The sequence below is a fragment of the Rissa tridactyla genome, chromosome 25 (assembly GCF_028500815.1).
Source record: "Rissa tridactyla isolate bRisTri1 chromosome 25, bRisTri1.patW.cur.20221130, whole genome shotgun sequence".
Lineage (NCBI taxonomy): Eukaryota > Metazoa > Chordata > Aves > Charadriiformes > Laridae > Rissa > Rissa tridactyla.
Window position 1 is genome coordinate 885,265 of NC_071490.1, and position 15,281 is coordinate 900,545.

The 15,281-nt window shown below is 59.9% G+C and overlaps 1 protein-coding gene across 6 annotated transcripts in view; it reads right to left on the bottom strand.

The window, feature by feature from the left end:
- Window positions 1-297: 297 nt before the first annotated feature.
- The window catches only part of WIZ (WIZ zinc finger), a 60,288-nt gene continuing 45,304 nt past the window's right edge, over window positions 298-15,281 (bottom strand). For 4 of the 6 annotated variants that reach the window (XM_054183380.1, XM_054183379.1, XM_054183383.1 and 1 more), the window contains 7 exons: window positions 7,733-7,897; window positions 6,560-7,066; window positions 3,765-4,301; window positions 2,984-3,514; window positions 2,118-2,558; window positions 1,315-1,507; window positions 298-1,154 (listed from right to left, as the gene is read on the bottom strand). In XM_054183380.1, the coding sequence (XP_054039355.1) occupies window positions 995-1,154; window positions 1,315-1,507; window positions 2,118-2,558; window positions 2,984-3,514; window positions 3,765-4,301; window positions 6,560-7,066; window positions 7,733-7,897 (2,534 nt within the window). In that variant the 3' untranslated portion in view covers window positions 298-994. Of the gene's footprint in view, window positions 1,155-1,314; window positions 1,508-2,117; window positions 2,559-2,983; window positions 3,515-3,764; window positions 4,302-6,559; window positions 7,067-7,732; window positions 7,898-9,691; window positions 9,830-15,281 lie in introns of those variants that run through there. The other 2 variants (XM_054183381.1, XM_054183384.1) reach the window with 2 other exon arrangements.

The window sequence follows — 15,281 nt, forward strand, 5'->3', positions numbered from 1 at the left end:
GTTTTCTACACAAATCTAGAGTTTAAAAAAGTCGGAAGGTCTATGGAGCTAGACAAGGAAAAACCGGGAAAAATTAAGAAATAATAAAGCAATGGTGGAAAAAACGGGGGGGGGAGCGGGGGGAGGAGGGAGAAGGGGCCGAGCCGAATCCCACACCGCCCCCCCCCCCCCCCCCCCCCGGCGCCGAATCCGGGTGGAAAAACCGGGAACGTGGCTCTATTTTCTCCGGTGAAACTGAAGGGGGGATGCGGCGGCCGGGGGGGAAGCGGTGAATCCGGCGGGGGGTCGGGGGTTTGGTTTGTTGGTTTTTTCTTTTTTTTTTTTGCCGCGGTGGAAAAAAAAGCGGGAGGGAAGCGGCGGGTTTTGTTGGTTTTTTTTTTTTTATCTTTTTTGGGGTGGGGGAAAAAGGGGATTTTGGGCAACATGCAATCCCGGAACCGAGGGATTCCGACATCTACGCAAGACTAAATTTCATCGTTGCCTAATGGGAAAAAAAAAAAAAAAATTAAAAGGGTGGGGGGGGGGGGGAATCGAATATACATTAACTCTAAGGGTCATATACAAAATCCACAGCGTTTTTTTCCGGGAATGCGGCTGCTTCCCGAAATTCCACACCCCCTCCCTCCCCCCCCCCCCCGGCCCCGAATCGCCGCCAGTAAAGGCGACACCGTTTGTTCTTTGGGTTAAAAAAAACGGATTTTGGGGAAGTGAGGAATGAGGTGGGGGGGAAATTCCCTCGCCGGCATCGAGTCGTTCCCTCCCCGATCCGGTGCCGCATCCCAGTTGCCGCGTGTTTCCCGTGGGATCACCGAGGGTTGTCTTGATCCATTGTAGTGCTTGTGGCTGGGATTGTCCCCCCCCCCAGCTCATCCCCTGGAGACACGGGGGGGACACTCCGGAGGGGCAAAGGCAGCGATCAAACCCCTTTTTCCCAAAAAACCCAAAGAATTATGGATGCGGGAAAAGGGGGAGGTGAGGATTTCCCGGCTCCCCATTACTGAGCCTCGGCGAGGGTGGGGGGTTCGGGGGCGGGGGGAGCTTCGCCCCGTAAAGGATCCGCTTTGGAGAAATTCATTTCCAGGATGTGTCGTTGGAGATGCCGGACCCATTCCTCCTGGATAGAAAGGGGACCTTGGAATTCCATCTCGCAGAACCTACGGAGGATACGGCGTCAGCTTGGGAACTAGTGGGGGGGGGGGGGGGAAGTTTTTTTTGGGGGGGACAGTCCCCAAAAAAAGAGGGATCCAACACCGCAGAGCTTTTCCAGTCGGGAAAGAGAATCCCTAGGGATACGCCATTCCCGAGGTGACCCACCTGCACTTGAGGGTGTAGATGGTCCCCACAAACTTGACCAAGGAGGTTTGGGGCGGGCGAGGGACCAGGGACGGCACCGGCCTCATGCGGGGCGGCGGCTGCCGCGTCACCTCCATTTTCTGCTGGAATTCGGTCCCTTCCTCTTCCCGGTGGAGGGGAGCGTCTAGGGGCCGCGCCTGCCTCCGCTCGAACTCTGGGATAAGGGAAAGGGGGGGGGGAGTTAGAGACCGGGGGGGGGGACACCAAAGGTGGCACGGCATCGCTGGCGCGGCCTCTCTGCTCTCAGCTCCCCCTCGTCACGGAAGAAGGAGGAGGAGATGATGGAGAAGGATGGAGGAGGAAAGAGGATGGAGGAGGAAGGAGGAGAAGGATGGAGAAGGATGGAGAAGGATGGAGAAGGATGGAGAAGGATGGAGAAGGATGAGGAGGAAGAAAGGAAGGACAGGGATGGAAAAGGATGAGGAGGAAGGGAAGAAGGGAGGAAGGGAGTGGAGGAGGAAGAGGGAGGAAGGAAAGGAGGAGGAGGGAGGAAGAAGGAGAAAGGAAGGAAGGAAGGAAGGAAGTAGAGGAGGGAAGGAGGGAAAGAGGGAGGAAAGTAGGAGGAGGAGGAGGAGGAAGGAATGAGGAGGAGGAAGGAAACAAGACGGAGGAAAGAGGGAGAAGGAGAGGGGGGGCTCCCAGCTAAAGACCCCGCGCCCCGGTGCTGCCGGGAGGGGGCAGAGGGGACAGGGCAGGGCTTTTCCCGGCGCTCCGCGGTGCCGGAGCCCCCTCTGCCCCCTCCCGGCGGCTTCTCCCCAACTCACTGTTGATGTTGGAGCGTTGATGTTCCTCCAGCTTCACCAAGGAGAGGGGGGACGTGATCATGGGCCGCTCCCCGCCGCTTCCCCCATCCAGGATTTTGCCGGCATCGCCGTGAGCCAAATCTCCCATCAATCCTTTGTTGAGCAGGGTGACGCCGCCGGCTTGAAGGCTGAGCGGCATCCGGCGAGCGCCGCCGTTGTGATGCCGGGTGTGGGATGAGTTACGGAATTTCTTAGTGAAGGGTCGTCCGCCTTGGATGTAGCTCCGATAAGCGACGGCTTTTTGGGGCCGGTGTCGGATCCATTCGCTGAGGGTCTCGATGGGCGAACCGTTAACGCACCATTCGGTGACGCCGAATTGCCGGAGATGCGCCCGCGCGTGGCTGGCCAAGGCTTTGCGGTTTTCGAAGTAGAGGCCGCACAGTTCGCAACAGGCTTCGCCAGCTGGGGATCGGGGCGGGGAGGGGGGGAAAACACACATGGGGGGTGAGTAGGAGAAGGCAGGAACGCAGCACGGAGCCAGTTCCCCCCAAGGCTGGCAGCTTCCCGGCTCTGCGCGGAGGCAGATCCTCCCTGGGATTGAAATTCCACCTGCAGAAGCGTCCCCTTGGGGGGCTGGTGGCGGGGAGCAGGGGCCGGGGGGGGTGAGGGGGGGGGGGAGGCTAATTAGCCAGGCTAATTTGCATCAGGGGAAGCAACGACCTTAAATCTCTGCTCCCCTCTCCCTGCTCTGCATCCCCATGAGCCAAAAATCCTTCCCAGCAGAGGGAGGGGGGTTCCCCGTGCGCGATGGATATCCCCGGGGAGCGGGGCGGGGGCGGGGCTACGCCGCGCTTTTCCCCCCGCCCTGTCCCGCATCCCCCACTTACACGTGTGCGCAGGTTTGTCGTGCACGGACTTGGTTTTGAAGGGCAGCTCGGTCTGGATGTAGGCTTTGTGCTTGACTTCGGCGTGAGGACCCAAGCGATCGTCCTGTAACGGCCGTTTGGCGGATAACGGCGTCAGGAAACCGCCCTGGGGTTTGCTGGTGAGAGGCAACAACGAGATCTCCCGGTTCAAGGTGGAACCGCCGGGGCTGGGTTTCCCCGTCCGCCCGCCCAGGGAAGGCAAAGCCATGCCCTGCAGGATTTTTCCGGGGGACTTGGGCTCTGTCCCTTCCTCCCCGATAGATTTCGGGGGTTCGATGCTGGAGGTGTGAGGTTCTTTCTTGATAACGCAGGGTTTGGATTTCTTCTTGAGGATCTCCCGGAGAGTGTCGATGGGCGAACCGTTGACCGACCACTCGGTCACCCCCATTTGTCGGAGGTGGGATCGAGCGTGACTCGACAAACCTTTGCGGTTTTCGAAGAATTCGCCGCAAAACTCGCAGCGGATATCTCGCACCAGGTCAGCTCGGGAGGCTGCGGGGAGAGACGCGGGGTCGGGGAGGGGGAGGACCGTGCTTAACCCCCCGCCACCCCCCGCCTTTCCACTCCTCCCCGGCTGCGGCGAGGGGTCCCCCAACACCCCGGCCCATGGAAGGTGACGTGGGCTCCCCCAGGTCACCAGGGAGAGCCCTCAGCCCTTCCCAGAGAGAGAGGGACCCCCGTGTCTCTGTCCCTGAGAGTGTCCCCACAGACGGAGTGGGGAAGGTGACAACCATGGACTTACAGAGGTTCAAGGGAGACAGCTCCTCCCGCGGGGACCAGGCTTGGTCGGAGGGATGAGGTTCTCCGTGGAGTCCTCCCGACATCATCTCCCGCTTGATTTCCAGCCTCAGTTGATCTTGTTTGAGTTTCTTCTGCAAGGAGGGAGGAGAAAGGCCTGGAAACATCTTCCGGGCGGTGGGAGGTGGGGACGAGGTAGGAGATTGCCCCATGGGGCTGCCAGGTTGCTGGACCTTCTTGGTGAGGGTGGGGATGTGAATCTCTCCGGGACCGCGAGGTTCCAAGGATCCCATGCTGCCCAAGAGGGTCTTGGCCATGGCTTTTTGCCCGGGACCGCTGGAATTGGAGGTGCTGCTCCGCGGCTGGGTTCTCCGTTTGAGGATCTCCCGGAGTGTGTCGATGGGCGAGCCGTTGACGTACCACTCGGTCACCCCCATTTGTCGGAGGTGGGATCGAGCGTGGCTCGACAAACCTTTGCGGTTCTCGAAGAATTCGCCGCAAAACTCGCAGCGGATATCTCGCACCGGCTCCGACCCCGAGGCTGTGGGAAGAGAGAAAGAGAGAAGAAAGACGGCGTTGCTCAACAGACAGGACGGACGGACGCAGCCCAAAGCCGATCCCTGCCTGAAATCGGGAAGCACGCTCGGGGTACCCCAGGTAAACACAACGGCCGGGGGCTGCGGGGAGCTGGAGGGCTTCCCGGTGGAGCCAACGGCAGAGCTATGGACTGGAGCACTCGGATAACATGGATGCTCGTGTCCCTTCCCCGCTCACGTCCCCAAAATCTCACTCGCTTCGCATTATCCCAGCCACTGCGGGGAGGAGAAAGGGCTCCGGATGAAGACGGGCTCCCAGACACCGTGGTGCTGGTGGTACCAGGACAAACACTGTGTGCCTAAACCCAAGCGCGTCCCTGCTAATCCCGGTGCTGGATGCATCGAGCAGGGGCATCTCCTGCCTCCGGGAAGTGCCGATTCCCAGGACGTTGATGAAGAGAAGGAGGAAGATGAAGCGGGAAGAGGTTTTACCACCAAAACCAAGGGGCAACCTGAGCCATGTGATAACCCTGGAGAAGAAACACAACTTCACCGGTCCTCGACCACCCGCCGGCTGCGGAGAGGAAGGGAGAAATCATCGGTGTTGCGCTGGGATGGGGAAATGGAGACAGATTCCTGCCTGGGATTGGGGCAAAACCACGCCAGAGGCTTGAACCTGCACGACAAGGGAGGCTCGAGCAGGGTAATTTCAGGTGGAGGAGAGATCAGCGCGCTCCCGGGCACCGTGCAGCCGTCCCCACCGGTGGAAAGAGCTCACTGGGAAGGTGGGAATTTCTAACCCGAGTTGGGATTTTGGGCACCGCTGAAGTGATGCTGGGAAGGAGGAGCAGAGGCACCACAGCAGCCAAAACCACCACGCAGACCGGCCCCAGCTGACAGCCAGCGTGGCCACGGCTTTGGTTTCTTGGCCGGTGAAGGGGAACGAGGGAGAAGATCGGCTGATTCCTTGTGCCGCGGCTTGGGATCTCTTGGCCGCTGCAGCCCACAGAGTGCCGGGGACTTAGCTCATGCCAAGCTGAGCAGCCAAACCGGAGTTCATCTGCTCCTATGGCTTCGTTAGCAGGCAGCCCTAACGAAGAGGAATTACGGCGCCGGCTATGAGACAGGCGTAAAGCGCTTTTCTATTCCCGCTCCAAGTCTCCGAAGGGCTACGAGGATGAGCCAGGGCCAAACTCTGCATCTTCTGTCACTGGCCAAGGAGCAGCATCGCCAGCCCACGGGCACATCCTCCAGCTACAGAGTCCGTCCCGCCAACAGCCACTGTCCAGCTCTGCCATCCCGGAGCTTTTCAGGTTGGGAAAAGCAAGACGGTAGCTGGGACGGAGCGATTTTATAGCCCTACAGCTCCAAGAAACCTCGCAGCATTAGGAAATTCCCAGCCATAGGGATTTTGGGGGGATATCAGGTCTTAAAGCCACTCCTGCAAGGAGGGAAGGAGCGGATACCACAAACACTGAGGCGCCGCCTTCTGCTTTATTGTGGGAAACGACACCAAATGCGCCGTGACTCCCGCTGGGGAAGATGAAGTGCCTGTTGGTGCCTGCTGCTGGACAAGCTCGCTAACGAGGGTGAAGAACTAACGAGCCAGAGACACTAAACAGCCCTCTGAGCTGTTGATGAGGACGTTCCCGGCAAGACACGGTGCTCGAGGAGACGGCAGCAAGAGCCGGCTGCTGCCGGGAAAACCATTTTGGTCCCAAGGTGTCAGAATAAGTCACTGATGGAGCCTGGGGACAAAGAGGGACGTGGCAGCGCCAGGGCTGCGGTCCCAAGAGCTGTGGTGGTGCCTCTCCAAGCGCATTCTATGCTGGAAAAGACAGCGGGGAATGGGCTGTCACCGGTCAAAGCCACTGTGCTCCGTCGGGAGAGGGGAACCGGCTGCGCCAGATCGAGCCGCGGCGCAGGAGAGCGCTCCACGCCAGCCGAACTGCGGCCAGGAGGAGCCCATGGAGGTGAGAGAAATGGGGAAGAGAGATGTGAAGGACTTGGAGGGCAGAGAACCAGTGGTTTTCCTGGAATCCTGACAGAAATCCCCATTTGCCCAGTCAGGGAAGACCATCCCCTCCGAGAGTCGCAACCAAGAGGCACGTATCTCCCCGGCACGGCAGTTACAAACTCCTCCACCGAGCTCTGCGCCCTCCCGAGGGATTCCTGGCTTGGCAGGAGCAGGATGGGAGAAGCCGGGGATTTCCCCTGCCCTCAGCCGAACGGGAAGCACCGCAAAAAAAAATAAGAAACTCACTTAAATTGAGGGGTCCTTCCTCATCCGCCTGCGGCCACTGGGCTTTTGGGGAGCTCTGCAGAGGGCTCAGTGAGAGCTTGGAGCTCTTCTCCTCCAGGTTTTTCGGAGACGGGGACCCTGAAAGAGCGGGCGGCACCTTCTTAAGGATGGGGGATCCCGGTTGCGAGAGGTTTTTGGAGAAGCCGGGAGGGGATTTGATGGCTTTATTAACGGGACCATCCGATGGGCGATCACCGGCTTTGCTGAGCGCCAGGAGCGTGGGTCGAGGGGAACCGGTGGCCGTGGCGTCTTTGGGGGAACCGGATTTTTTGCCGAGGGGGGGAGACAGGGGGCTGCCGTCGGGTTTGCCTTTTTGTTTCATCAGTTCGTAAAGCAAATCGATGGGAGCCCCGCTGCTCTCCGATTCGGCTACGCCGAGTTGCCGGAGGTGAGAACGGGCATGGCTGGATAAGCCTTTGCGGGTTTCGAAGCAGGCGCCGCACACTTCGCACGTCGTAAGGTTCTGGGCTAAAAAGAGAAAGAAAAAAAAAAGAGGAAAAAAAAGAAAATCAAGGCACAGTTAAGACAGGAGGCACAAGGAGCAGTATCTGGCCACGTTGTTTCTCTCCCAAGGGATTTTTACCACCCCCAACCCTAATTTTGAACGTTAAGACACTCCGCGCATCCCTGTGTGGGCAGGAATCAAGCGGGAAAGATGAAGCAGAACTGTGGGAGGACAAGGATCGCTGCCCCGGGGTGGAAGGAAGACGGTTTTCCCACTCGAGGACGTCTTCCAGAGCGTTTTTGGAAGCCTGGCCCACAACTGGTCAGTCACAGGCCGGCTCCAAAGCCCAGCCAGCGAGGGAGAGGGATCTCAAAGCAATCGTTTTAGGGGAACATCGTTAATTAAGAAAGAAAACAGTGATTAAGGTAGTTTAAGGTGGACAGGGAGCACACATCAGTCCTGGGGAGCTTTAAAAAGCTGCTGGCATCAGAAAAAGAAAAGCAATGTGAACCAGCAATACTGGAGTACAACATAGCCACTGTCTTAATTAGAGGATTAATTAAGCAAAAAGACCTGAAAATCCTCCCGGATCAGGTAAACAAACGCTTGCCAGGTTCCCCGCTCTCTCCTCACAGTGAAAACCCAGTGCTCAGCCATCAGAAATAATGAAAAGCCAGCAAAATACTCACATTTGGAGTCCTGAGGCTCTGGTTTGCTCCCAGGTGGCTCAGGAGAGAGTTTGGTCCCTATCCTGGTTGGGGGTTGATCCAGCTGCCCGGTGGGAGCGCTTTTTTTCGGGAGAGGGGGAGAACCCACCTCCATGGCCACCAGTTGTTCCTCTTCCGGAGCCAGGACTGCCAAGAGAAGGAAATCATTGGCCACCGAGGGCAAATAACGCGGCTGAGGGAGGTCGGGGGGAGGAGGCGGCTTCATTCCGTGAAGGTTTAAGCTCAGGAGGGAGAATCGGAGAGAAGGGGGCTCTGCATGGGGCTGGCAGGTGATCTGAGAGGGGGACACCCACCCCAGTGGCAGGTGACACACCACTGGGAGAGTGGTGACCTGCCAGCGGGATCTGTGGATGCTTGGGGACAGTGGGAGGGGGGGGAGGAGGGTGGCAGCTCCCTAAGGGGAGGGGACAGGGAAGGTGGCAGCTCCCTGTCAAGGAGAAGATGGCAGCAAGTCTCTAAGGGGAGGGAACAGGGAAGGTGGCAGGTCCCTGCAGAGGGAAGAATGGGGATGGTGGCGGGTCCCTAAGGGAAGGGACAGAGAAGGCAGCAGCTCCCTGCCTGGGAGGGGAATGGGACAGTGGCAGGACCCTAAGGGGAGGGGACAGGGAAAGTGACAGCTTCATAACAGGAGAGGACAGGGGTGCTTGGGGACAGCGGGAGTGACGGAGGATGGCGGCAGTTCCCCACAGGAAGGGTGACAGTGGCAGCTCCCTGCTGGAGAGGGGAAATGGTGTCAGTTCCCTCACAGGGGGTGGCGGCAACTCTCTGCGTGTGTGGGGGACACACGCGAAGGTGGCAGCTCCCTGCAGTGGTGGGGAAATAAAGGTGGCATCCCTCTGCAGTAGGATGGATGGATGGATGGATGAATGGTGGCAGCTCCCTGCTGGGAGGAGAACAAGGAAAAGTGGCAGCTCCCTGCTGGGGAGGGGACAAGGAAGGTGGCAGGTCCCTAATTGGAGGGGACAGGGAAGGTGGCAGCTCCCAAGGCATGGGATGGGAAGGTGGCAGCTCCCAAGGCAGGAGATGGGGAAGGTGGCAAGTCCCTGTGAAGGAGGGGACAGGGAAGGTGGTAGCTCCCTGCAGGGGAGAGGAGGTGATGAGGAAGATGGCAGGGAAGGTGGCAGCTCCCTAAGGGGAGAGGACAGGGCAGGTGGCAGCTCCCTGCAGGGGGGAGAATGGGGAAGGTGGTAGTTCCCTAAGGGAGGAGGATGGGGAAAGTGGCAGCTCCCTTTGGCAGGGGGACAGGGAAGGTGGCAGGTCCTTGCAGGGGGGAGGATGGGAAAGGTGGCAGGTCCCTAAGGGAAGGGACAGGGAAGGTGGTAGGTCCCTACAGGGGAGAGGACGGGGATAGTGGCACCTCCCTGCAGCGGGGACATGGCCGCTGGCAGCCCCGCCCGGGCCTGGGGGCGGGCTGGGGGCTGCCTCGGGCTCACCGGGCCCGGCTCCCCACCCCGGGGCGGTGCCGGGGCACGGCCGGGATTTGCATCCCCCCACCCCGGATCGTGTCCGTGTCGTCCGCCCCCCCGGCCCCCACCCCCGCCCCTACCCGGAGGGGGCGCGGCGGGGAGGAGGAGAAACGCTCCCTTCCCCCCCACCCCGGTCCCAGAGGTGACAGGAACCGGGCGCGGCCCGTTGCGATCGGCCAGGCCGCACCCGGGGTGGGGGATGGCGGGGCCCCCGTGAGGGACAAAGCCACGGACAAAGGAGGGCGGCGGCTCGGCGACAGCGGCCTTCACCGGGCCTCCCCCCATCCCCTTCCCCGTCTGGGCCGGGCCTGGAACCGGCGGCGGCCCCAGGGTCGGGCCCGTCGCTGCGGCGGGGGAAGGGGAGGGGGGGGGCAGTGAGAGGTGGGGTGGGGGGGGGCCGCGGGTGGGCCCGGGCGCGGCGGGGCGGGGTCGGCGGAGGAAAATGGGGGCTCACCCGGCTCGGGCGCCGCCTCGGGCTCGGGTTCGCCGTCCCCACCCCGGTCCCGGTCCCGGGGTCGCGGCGCCGCCGCCGCTTTTGTCACTTTGGGCTGCGAGGAGGTGGAGGCCGCCATCTTGGCTCCGGCACATGCGGGGCGGCCGCCAGGCCGGCAGGCCGAGCGCCGAGCGGCGCGCGCCCGCCAGGCCCAGCGGTCGAGCGCCGAGTAAGGCAACGGAGATAAAGGACGGGGGGGCGGGGGGAGAGGGAGCCGGTGCCCGGGGCGGGAGGTCGAGTGCCGAGCAATCGGCGGCCCGGCCGGCAGAGGCTGCGCGAGTGGTGGCGGCAGGAAGGGAAGGGGGAGCGCCGAGCGATCGAGCGTCGGGGCAGGACAGGGGGGAGCTCTATGGCGGGGTGCGAGGCCCAGAATCGGGCCCCGGACAAGAACCGGAGCCAGGACCGGGTTCCCCGGGGCTCAGCTCTTGCCCAGCACCGTGGAGCTTCCTCCTGGGCCTGCGGCAGGGACAGGGCCTGGGGTATGGGGCAGGGCCTGGCCCCAGGGCTCATGTCCCTCTCTGGTCCCCCTCACACCTCCGGCCCAGCCCCATAGGGCTCGCCTGGCCCCACAGATCCCCAGGCCCTGACTCAACCTCCCCCTCACTGAAGAGGGCTCTCCCCACCCCAACACCACTCGTCCAGGGCTGACCCGGACACCCACTGAGAGGGAAAAGGCCACCCAAAGCCTTCTCCATCCCCTCCGCCTCTGCCACAGCCCGGGCTGCCCCAGGGAGGGGGTTTCTATTCAAACCAATCCGATAAAAAAACAAAAAAGAGAAGGGAGTCGCTGTCCAGAAGAGGGATATGGGGACATCTGCCATCTCCCGTGGCACTGCCACCCCCCCTCAAAGCTGGGGGTACAAATAACGCCTGAGCAGGGATTCAGACCCGCGGGGACAGACGCAACGGCAGCAAAGTCTCCCCAGAAGCGCCGCTCCTAAACAGGCCGACAAGCGCTACCAGAACCCACGGAGAAATCCAGGTTTTTGACAGAAGCTATTGCAAAATTACAGCAGGTGCTGGGAGAAAGCGAGCCCTGCGAAGGGAGACGCGGCCACGCGCTGCCCGGGGTGAAGAAAAGCAACGACGAGTCCTATCGGAAAAGGGAAATGCTGCCAGAGCACGCAGAATCATAGAATCGTGGAACGGTTTGGGTGGGAAGGGACCTTAGAGACCCCCCAGTGCCACCCCCTGCCCTGGGCAGGGACACCTTCCACCAGCCCAGGTTGCTCCAAGCCCCGGCCAACCTGGCCTTGAACCCCTCCAGGGATGGGGCAACCACAGCTTCTCTGGGCAACCTGGGCCAGGGGCTCACCCCCCTCACAGCCAACAATTTCTTCCCCAGATCTCACCTAAATCTCCCCTCTTGCAGTGTAAAACTCTTCCCCCTCGTCCCATGGCTCCCCTCCCTGCTCCAGGTCCCTTCCCGGCTTTCCCGGAGCCCCTTTAGGGACTGGAAGGGGCTCCGAGGTCTCCCCGGAGCCTTCTCTTCTCCAGGCTGAACCCCCCCAGCTCTCTCAGCCTGGCCCCACAGCAGAGGGGCTCCAGCCCTCCCAGCATCTCCGGGGCCTCCTCCGGCCCCGCTCCCACAGCTCCGTGTCCTTCTGCTGTTGGTGCCCCAGGGCTGGAGGCAGCACTGCAGGGGGGTCTCCCCGAGCGGAGCAGAGGGGCAGGATCCCCCCCTCGCCCTGCTGCCCACGCTGCTGGGGATGCAGCCCAGGCTGCGGGGGGTTCTGGCCACCTTCTCCCCCACCAACACCCCCAAGTGCTTCTCCTCAGGGCTGCTCTCCGGTCATTCTCTGCCCAGCCTGGATTTGGGCTGGGATGGCCCTGGCCCACGTGCAGGACCTCGCACTTGGCCTGGTTGGACCTCACGGGGTTGGCACGGGCCCACCCCCAGCCTGTCCAGGTCCCTTAATCTGCTGGCCACTCTTCTTGAGGAGGAGGAAGAGAAGGGAACGTGGTGAAACACATGTAGGAAACCAAAATCTACCTGGATCAGGAACAAAAAATCCACCTGGATCGCAAAGCAACCGTAACAAGCGCAGACCGTTGACCTCAGCAGCGAACGGAGAGGACCGATCCCTGCTGGAACCCTCCCCGTCCACTCCTGGCACACCAGGGTGATACACCCAGTGCCAACCGACGGAATTTACAGTACGTAAAAGTTACGGACAGAGCCCAAAATAGAAATACAGAAAGACGGAGCGTGTAATCGTTACCTTGGACCAGTTCTGCTCAGCTCCATCCTCCTCCTCACCTCCTGGGGGAAGGACAAGCAGAGTCCCAAAGTGGCGACAATGGTCTCCTTACAGTTTTGGGGCTTCCGAGTTGAAAACACGCCTTCAAAGCCGGCCAGTTCGGTCCGTAATTGCACCAGGAAAACCCACGTGCAATGGCAAACCCGCCTGCCGTTCCCCGAGTGTAAAAACAAAACCGAACCACGAAGCGGCAGCGGGGGAAGAGGAGACAGCCCACGAGAGCCACAGCTAAAACAAAACCAGAGCCACACCAGAGACTTCATTTTTTCAGCATGGGGAAGCTTGGGAGGTTCAAATTCCTATTTACTTTTGCATCTCAGGCAGCTTAAAAAGGGATGGTAGATAGTTAATCCAGCTTCTGCCAAGATTAACCAGGTTCTGCGAGGCTAAAGCAGCGACGATGGGCCAAATCATGACATTTTTAGGGAGTTTCAAAGCCCACGGCAGTAACCAGAGGTCCCCAGGGGCTCCGGTCTCTGGGCAGTGACGACACGGAGGGTCTCATCCTGGCAGCTTTCGGGTGCTGAGGGGACACGTGTTCACATCTGCGGGGTAGCACAGAGACTCGCGAGTCCTCAAACACCCTCACGCTGATTTTCAACAAACCCCGCTGAGAAGAGGGGAGAGAAAAGCCCCCCGTAGCGGTCGACAACCCCATCGCACCTGGAAAAAGGCTCGGGGGGGATAAACCTCCTGCTTTAAACCCTCCTTCAAGGGATGATCCACGGAGCCGCCGGTGCCGCTTCCGAGCTGCAGAGCTCAGCTGTGGTCTGAGAAAGCAATTCCCCAAATTTGGGCCAAATCTTCCGGAAGAAGATCCAGCAAAGGCAACAAGGGGTATGGGAAACGCCGGGACAGGCAGGATTGCCTGATTGCTGGCTTGTCACGGGCTCGGTCTGGGGCGAGGATGGAAGCGTCTGTCTTTGCTGGCCAGCCTACGGCCTCCAGAGCTCCGTGCGAGCCGACTCCTTGCCAAGGCGGGGTTTTGCCAGCTTTCGGTCGTGCTTTTGAGCTATCGTATCATTTTAAACACGGTGCTTCCCCTCGCTGGCGCTGCCGAGGAGGGCAGGCTGCTCATGAACTGCGCCTAAAGTTCCTCTCATCTTTCTTTACCGGGGCGTCAAGGCATAAAACCTCTCCTTGGCTTAAAGGAGCCGGGAAAAAAAGCGACATTGGGACTAGGAGGTCACGAGGAATCGCCGTGGCAGGAGCTGGAGCTCGCTGAAATTTAACGGGGAGAGGAGAAATACAAGAAAGAGATGCCGTTCCTTTCTCTGCCACTGTCCCGCTGGGCTGCGGTGGCGGCGGCAAGGCTGGTTTTGAACCCGAGGTGGTTGCAGGACCCGTGGGTATCCCCGGCTCATCCCAACCCAGGGATCGCCCCCTGCAACATCCCCTTCTCCAGCAGTTACAAACCAGGGTCTCCCAAAAACATCGGGAAAGGGACAATTTCTACCTGTGCTTGCCAAGACTAAAATGGGTTATTGCAACCACCTGCCTTCGAGTGCCGCCCCCAGGGATCCTCACTCCGCAATTCCTGTGCTGGAAGACCTGGCCGAGAGATTTCTCACCGTCTCCTCTGGCCACAGACGGGCTGCGGTGAAAACAAGAGCTCAAATCCAGGCTAAAAACCGACGTCCGGCCTCCCTGCGGCGCTGCCTACCATCAGAAATCATCAGAGAGCAGGAGAAGAGACAATATCGAGGGCAACGGCCCGCGTTCTCCTCGTGCAGGGGAAGGAGGGAAGGGAAGGAGGAGGCCAACCTGAGTTTTTCAATAACCTGGAACTCCTGAAAGGAATCAAAGACGGTGGAAAGTAGGTCAGGCTGCGGGTGAGCACGGAACGAGCACGCGGGGAGGAAAATCAGAAAGGCCGGCACAAAAGGAGAGCGTGACCCGAGAACCGTTAACCTGGGAGGGAGGTGGGGGTACCTCCAACCCTCTCCAAACTCAACAGGACACGGCCCTGAGCAACCTGACCTGGCTTTGAAGTTGGCCTTGCTGGCATCTGGGGTCAAGTAGGGACCTCCAGGAGGTTTTTCTAACCCTTCGTCCATCTGCGATTCATGGAGCCACTGTGGGATATGCGGGCATGCTCCTCGACGGAAAGGAGGACGAAAGGCCACGTCCACAAAGCATCTCGATTCCTTCGAGGAGGGCGACCACAATTAACAAGAGGAAGCAAAGGTCAGGATGGAAATCGGAGCCGCTGCCGAGCTGCGCCGAGGTCTTTGCTCTCAAGTCAAAGTGTCAAGGAAGAAACGAGGCTCAAAGAAACCATAAAATCTACAATAAACGTTCTCTTGCAGCCCTAGTTGTGCTGGTGGAAGAGCCTTCCCCCTACGGTCTCCTCCGGCCTCTCCTCAGCCTGTTGCTGAGGCTCAGGCTGTGGTTGGCCCCATCCCAGGCACCACGAAGTCCCAGGCTCCTCCTGGCTGCGCTGGCTCGCACACCCTGGATAAAAGGAGGTGGGGGCAGGAATCCAAGCAGCGATGGGGTCTCTGCCCACTTGTATCTCTGAGCAGACCACACCAGGGCTCCCCCTGGACACCCCTAAAATCAATTTTGGAGACCCTGATGCTGGACCCCATCCCTTTTTCACTCATTGTCCACTGGAAGGAGCTCTCTGTTCACCACGTGTCCTGGAGCAAAGACTTGCAGAGAGGAATCTGGGGGCTTTACATGATGGGGAGCTCAACAGGAATCAACCATGTGCCCTCACGGCCAAAAGGGCCGCCCATATCCTGGCACAGTCCAAAGACGCCCAAGTTTGTGGCTCCACAATCTAAGAAAGACATAAAAATATTAGAACGTGTCCAAAGGAGCAGCAAGAGAGATGGCGAAGGAGTAGAGGGCATGACTTGTGAGGAGCAGCTAAGGGTATCAGAGGTTGGTCAGCCTGGAGAAGAGGAGACCAAGGGGTCACCTCATTGCTGTCTACAACTTCCTCGTGATGGGGAGAAGAAATGGAGGTGCTGATCTCTTCTCTTGGGTGTCTGGTATGCGAGGGAACGGCTTAAAGCTGCATCCGGGGAAGTTCAGATTGGCCATTAGGAAAGAGTTGTTCACGGAGACGGTGGTCCAGAACTGGAAGGAGCTCCCCAGGGATGAGGTCATGATAGCCCCCCAAGCCTCGTGGTGTTCAAGAAGAGTTTGGAGAATGCTCTTAGATCCAGAGTTTAACTTTTAGGTTGCCCTGTTTGGAGTCAGGAGTTGGGCTTGATGATTGTCACGGGTCCCTTCCAACCCAGGAGATCCTGAGAATGTTTCTGAAAACTATGCTCTAGAGA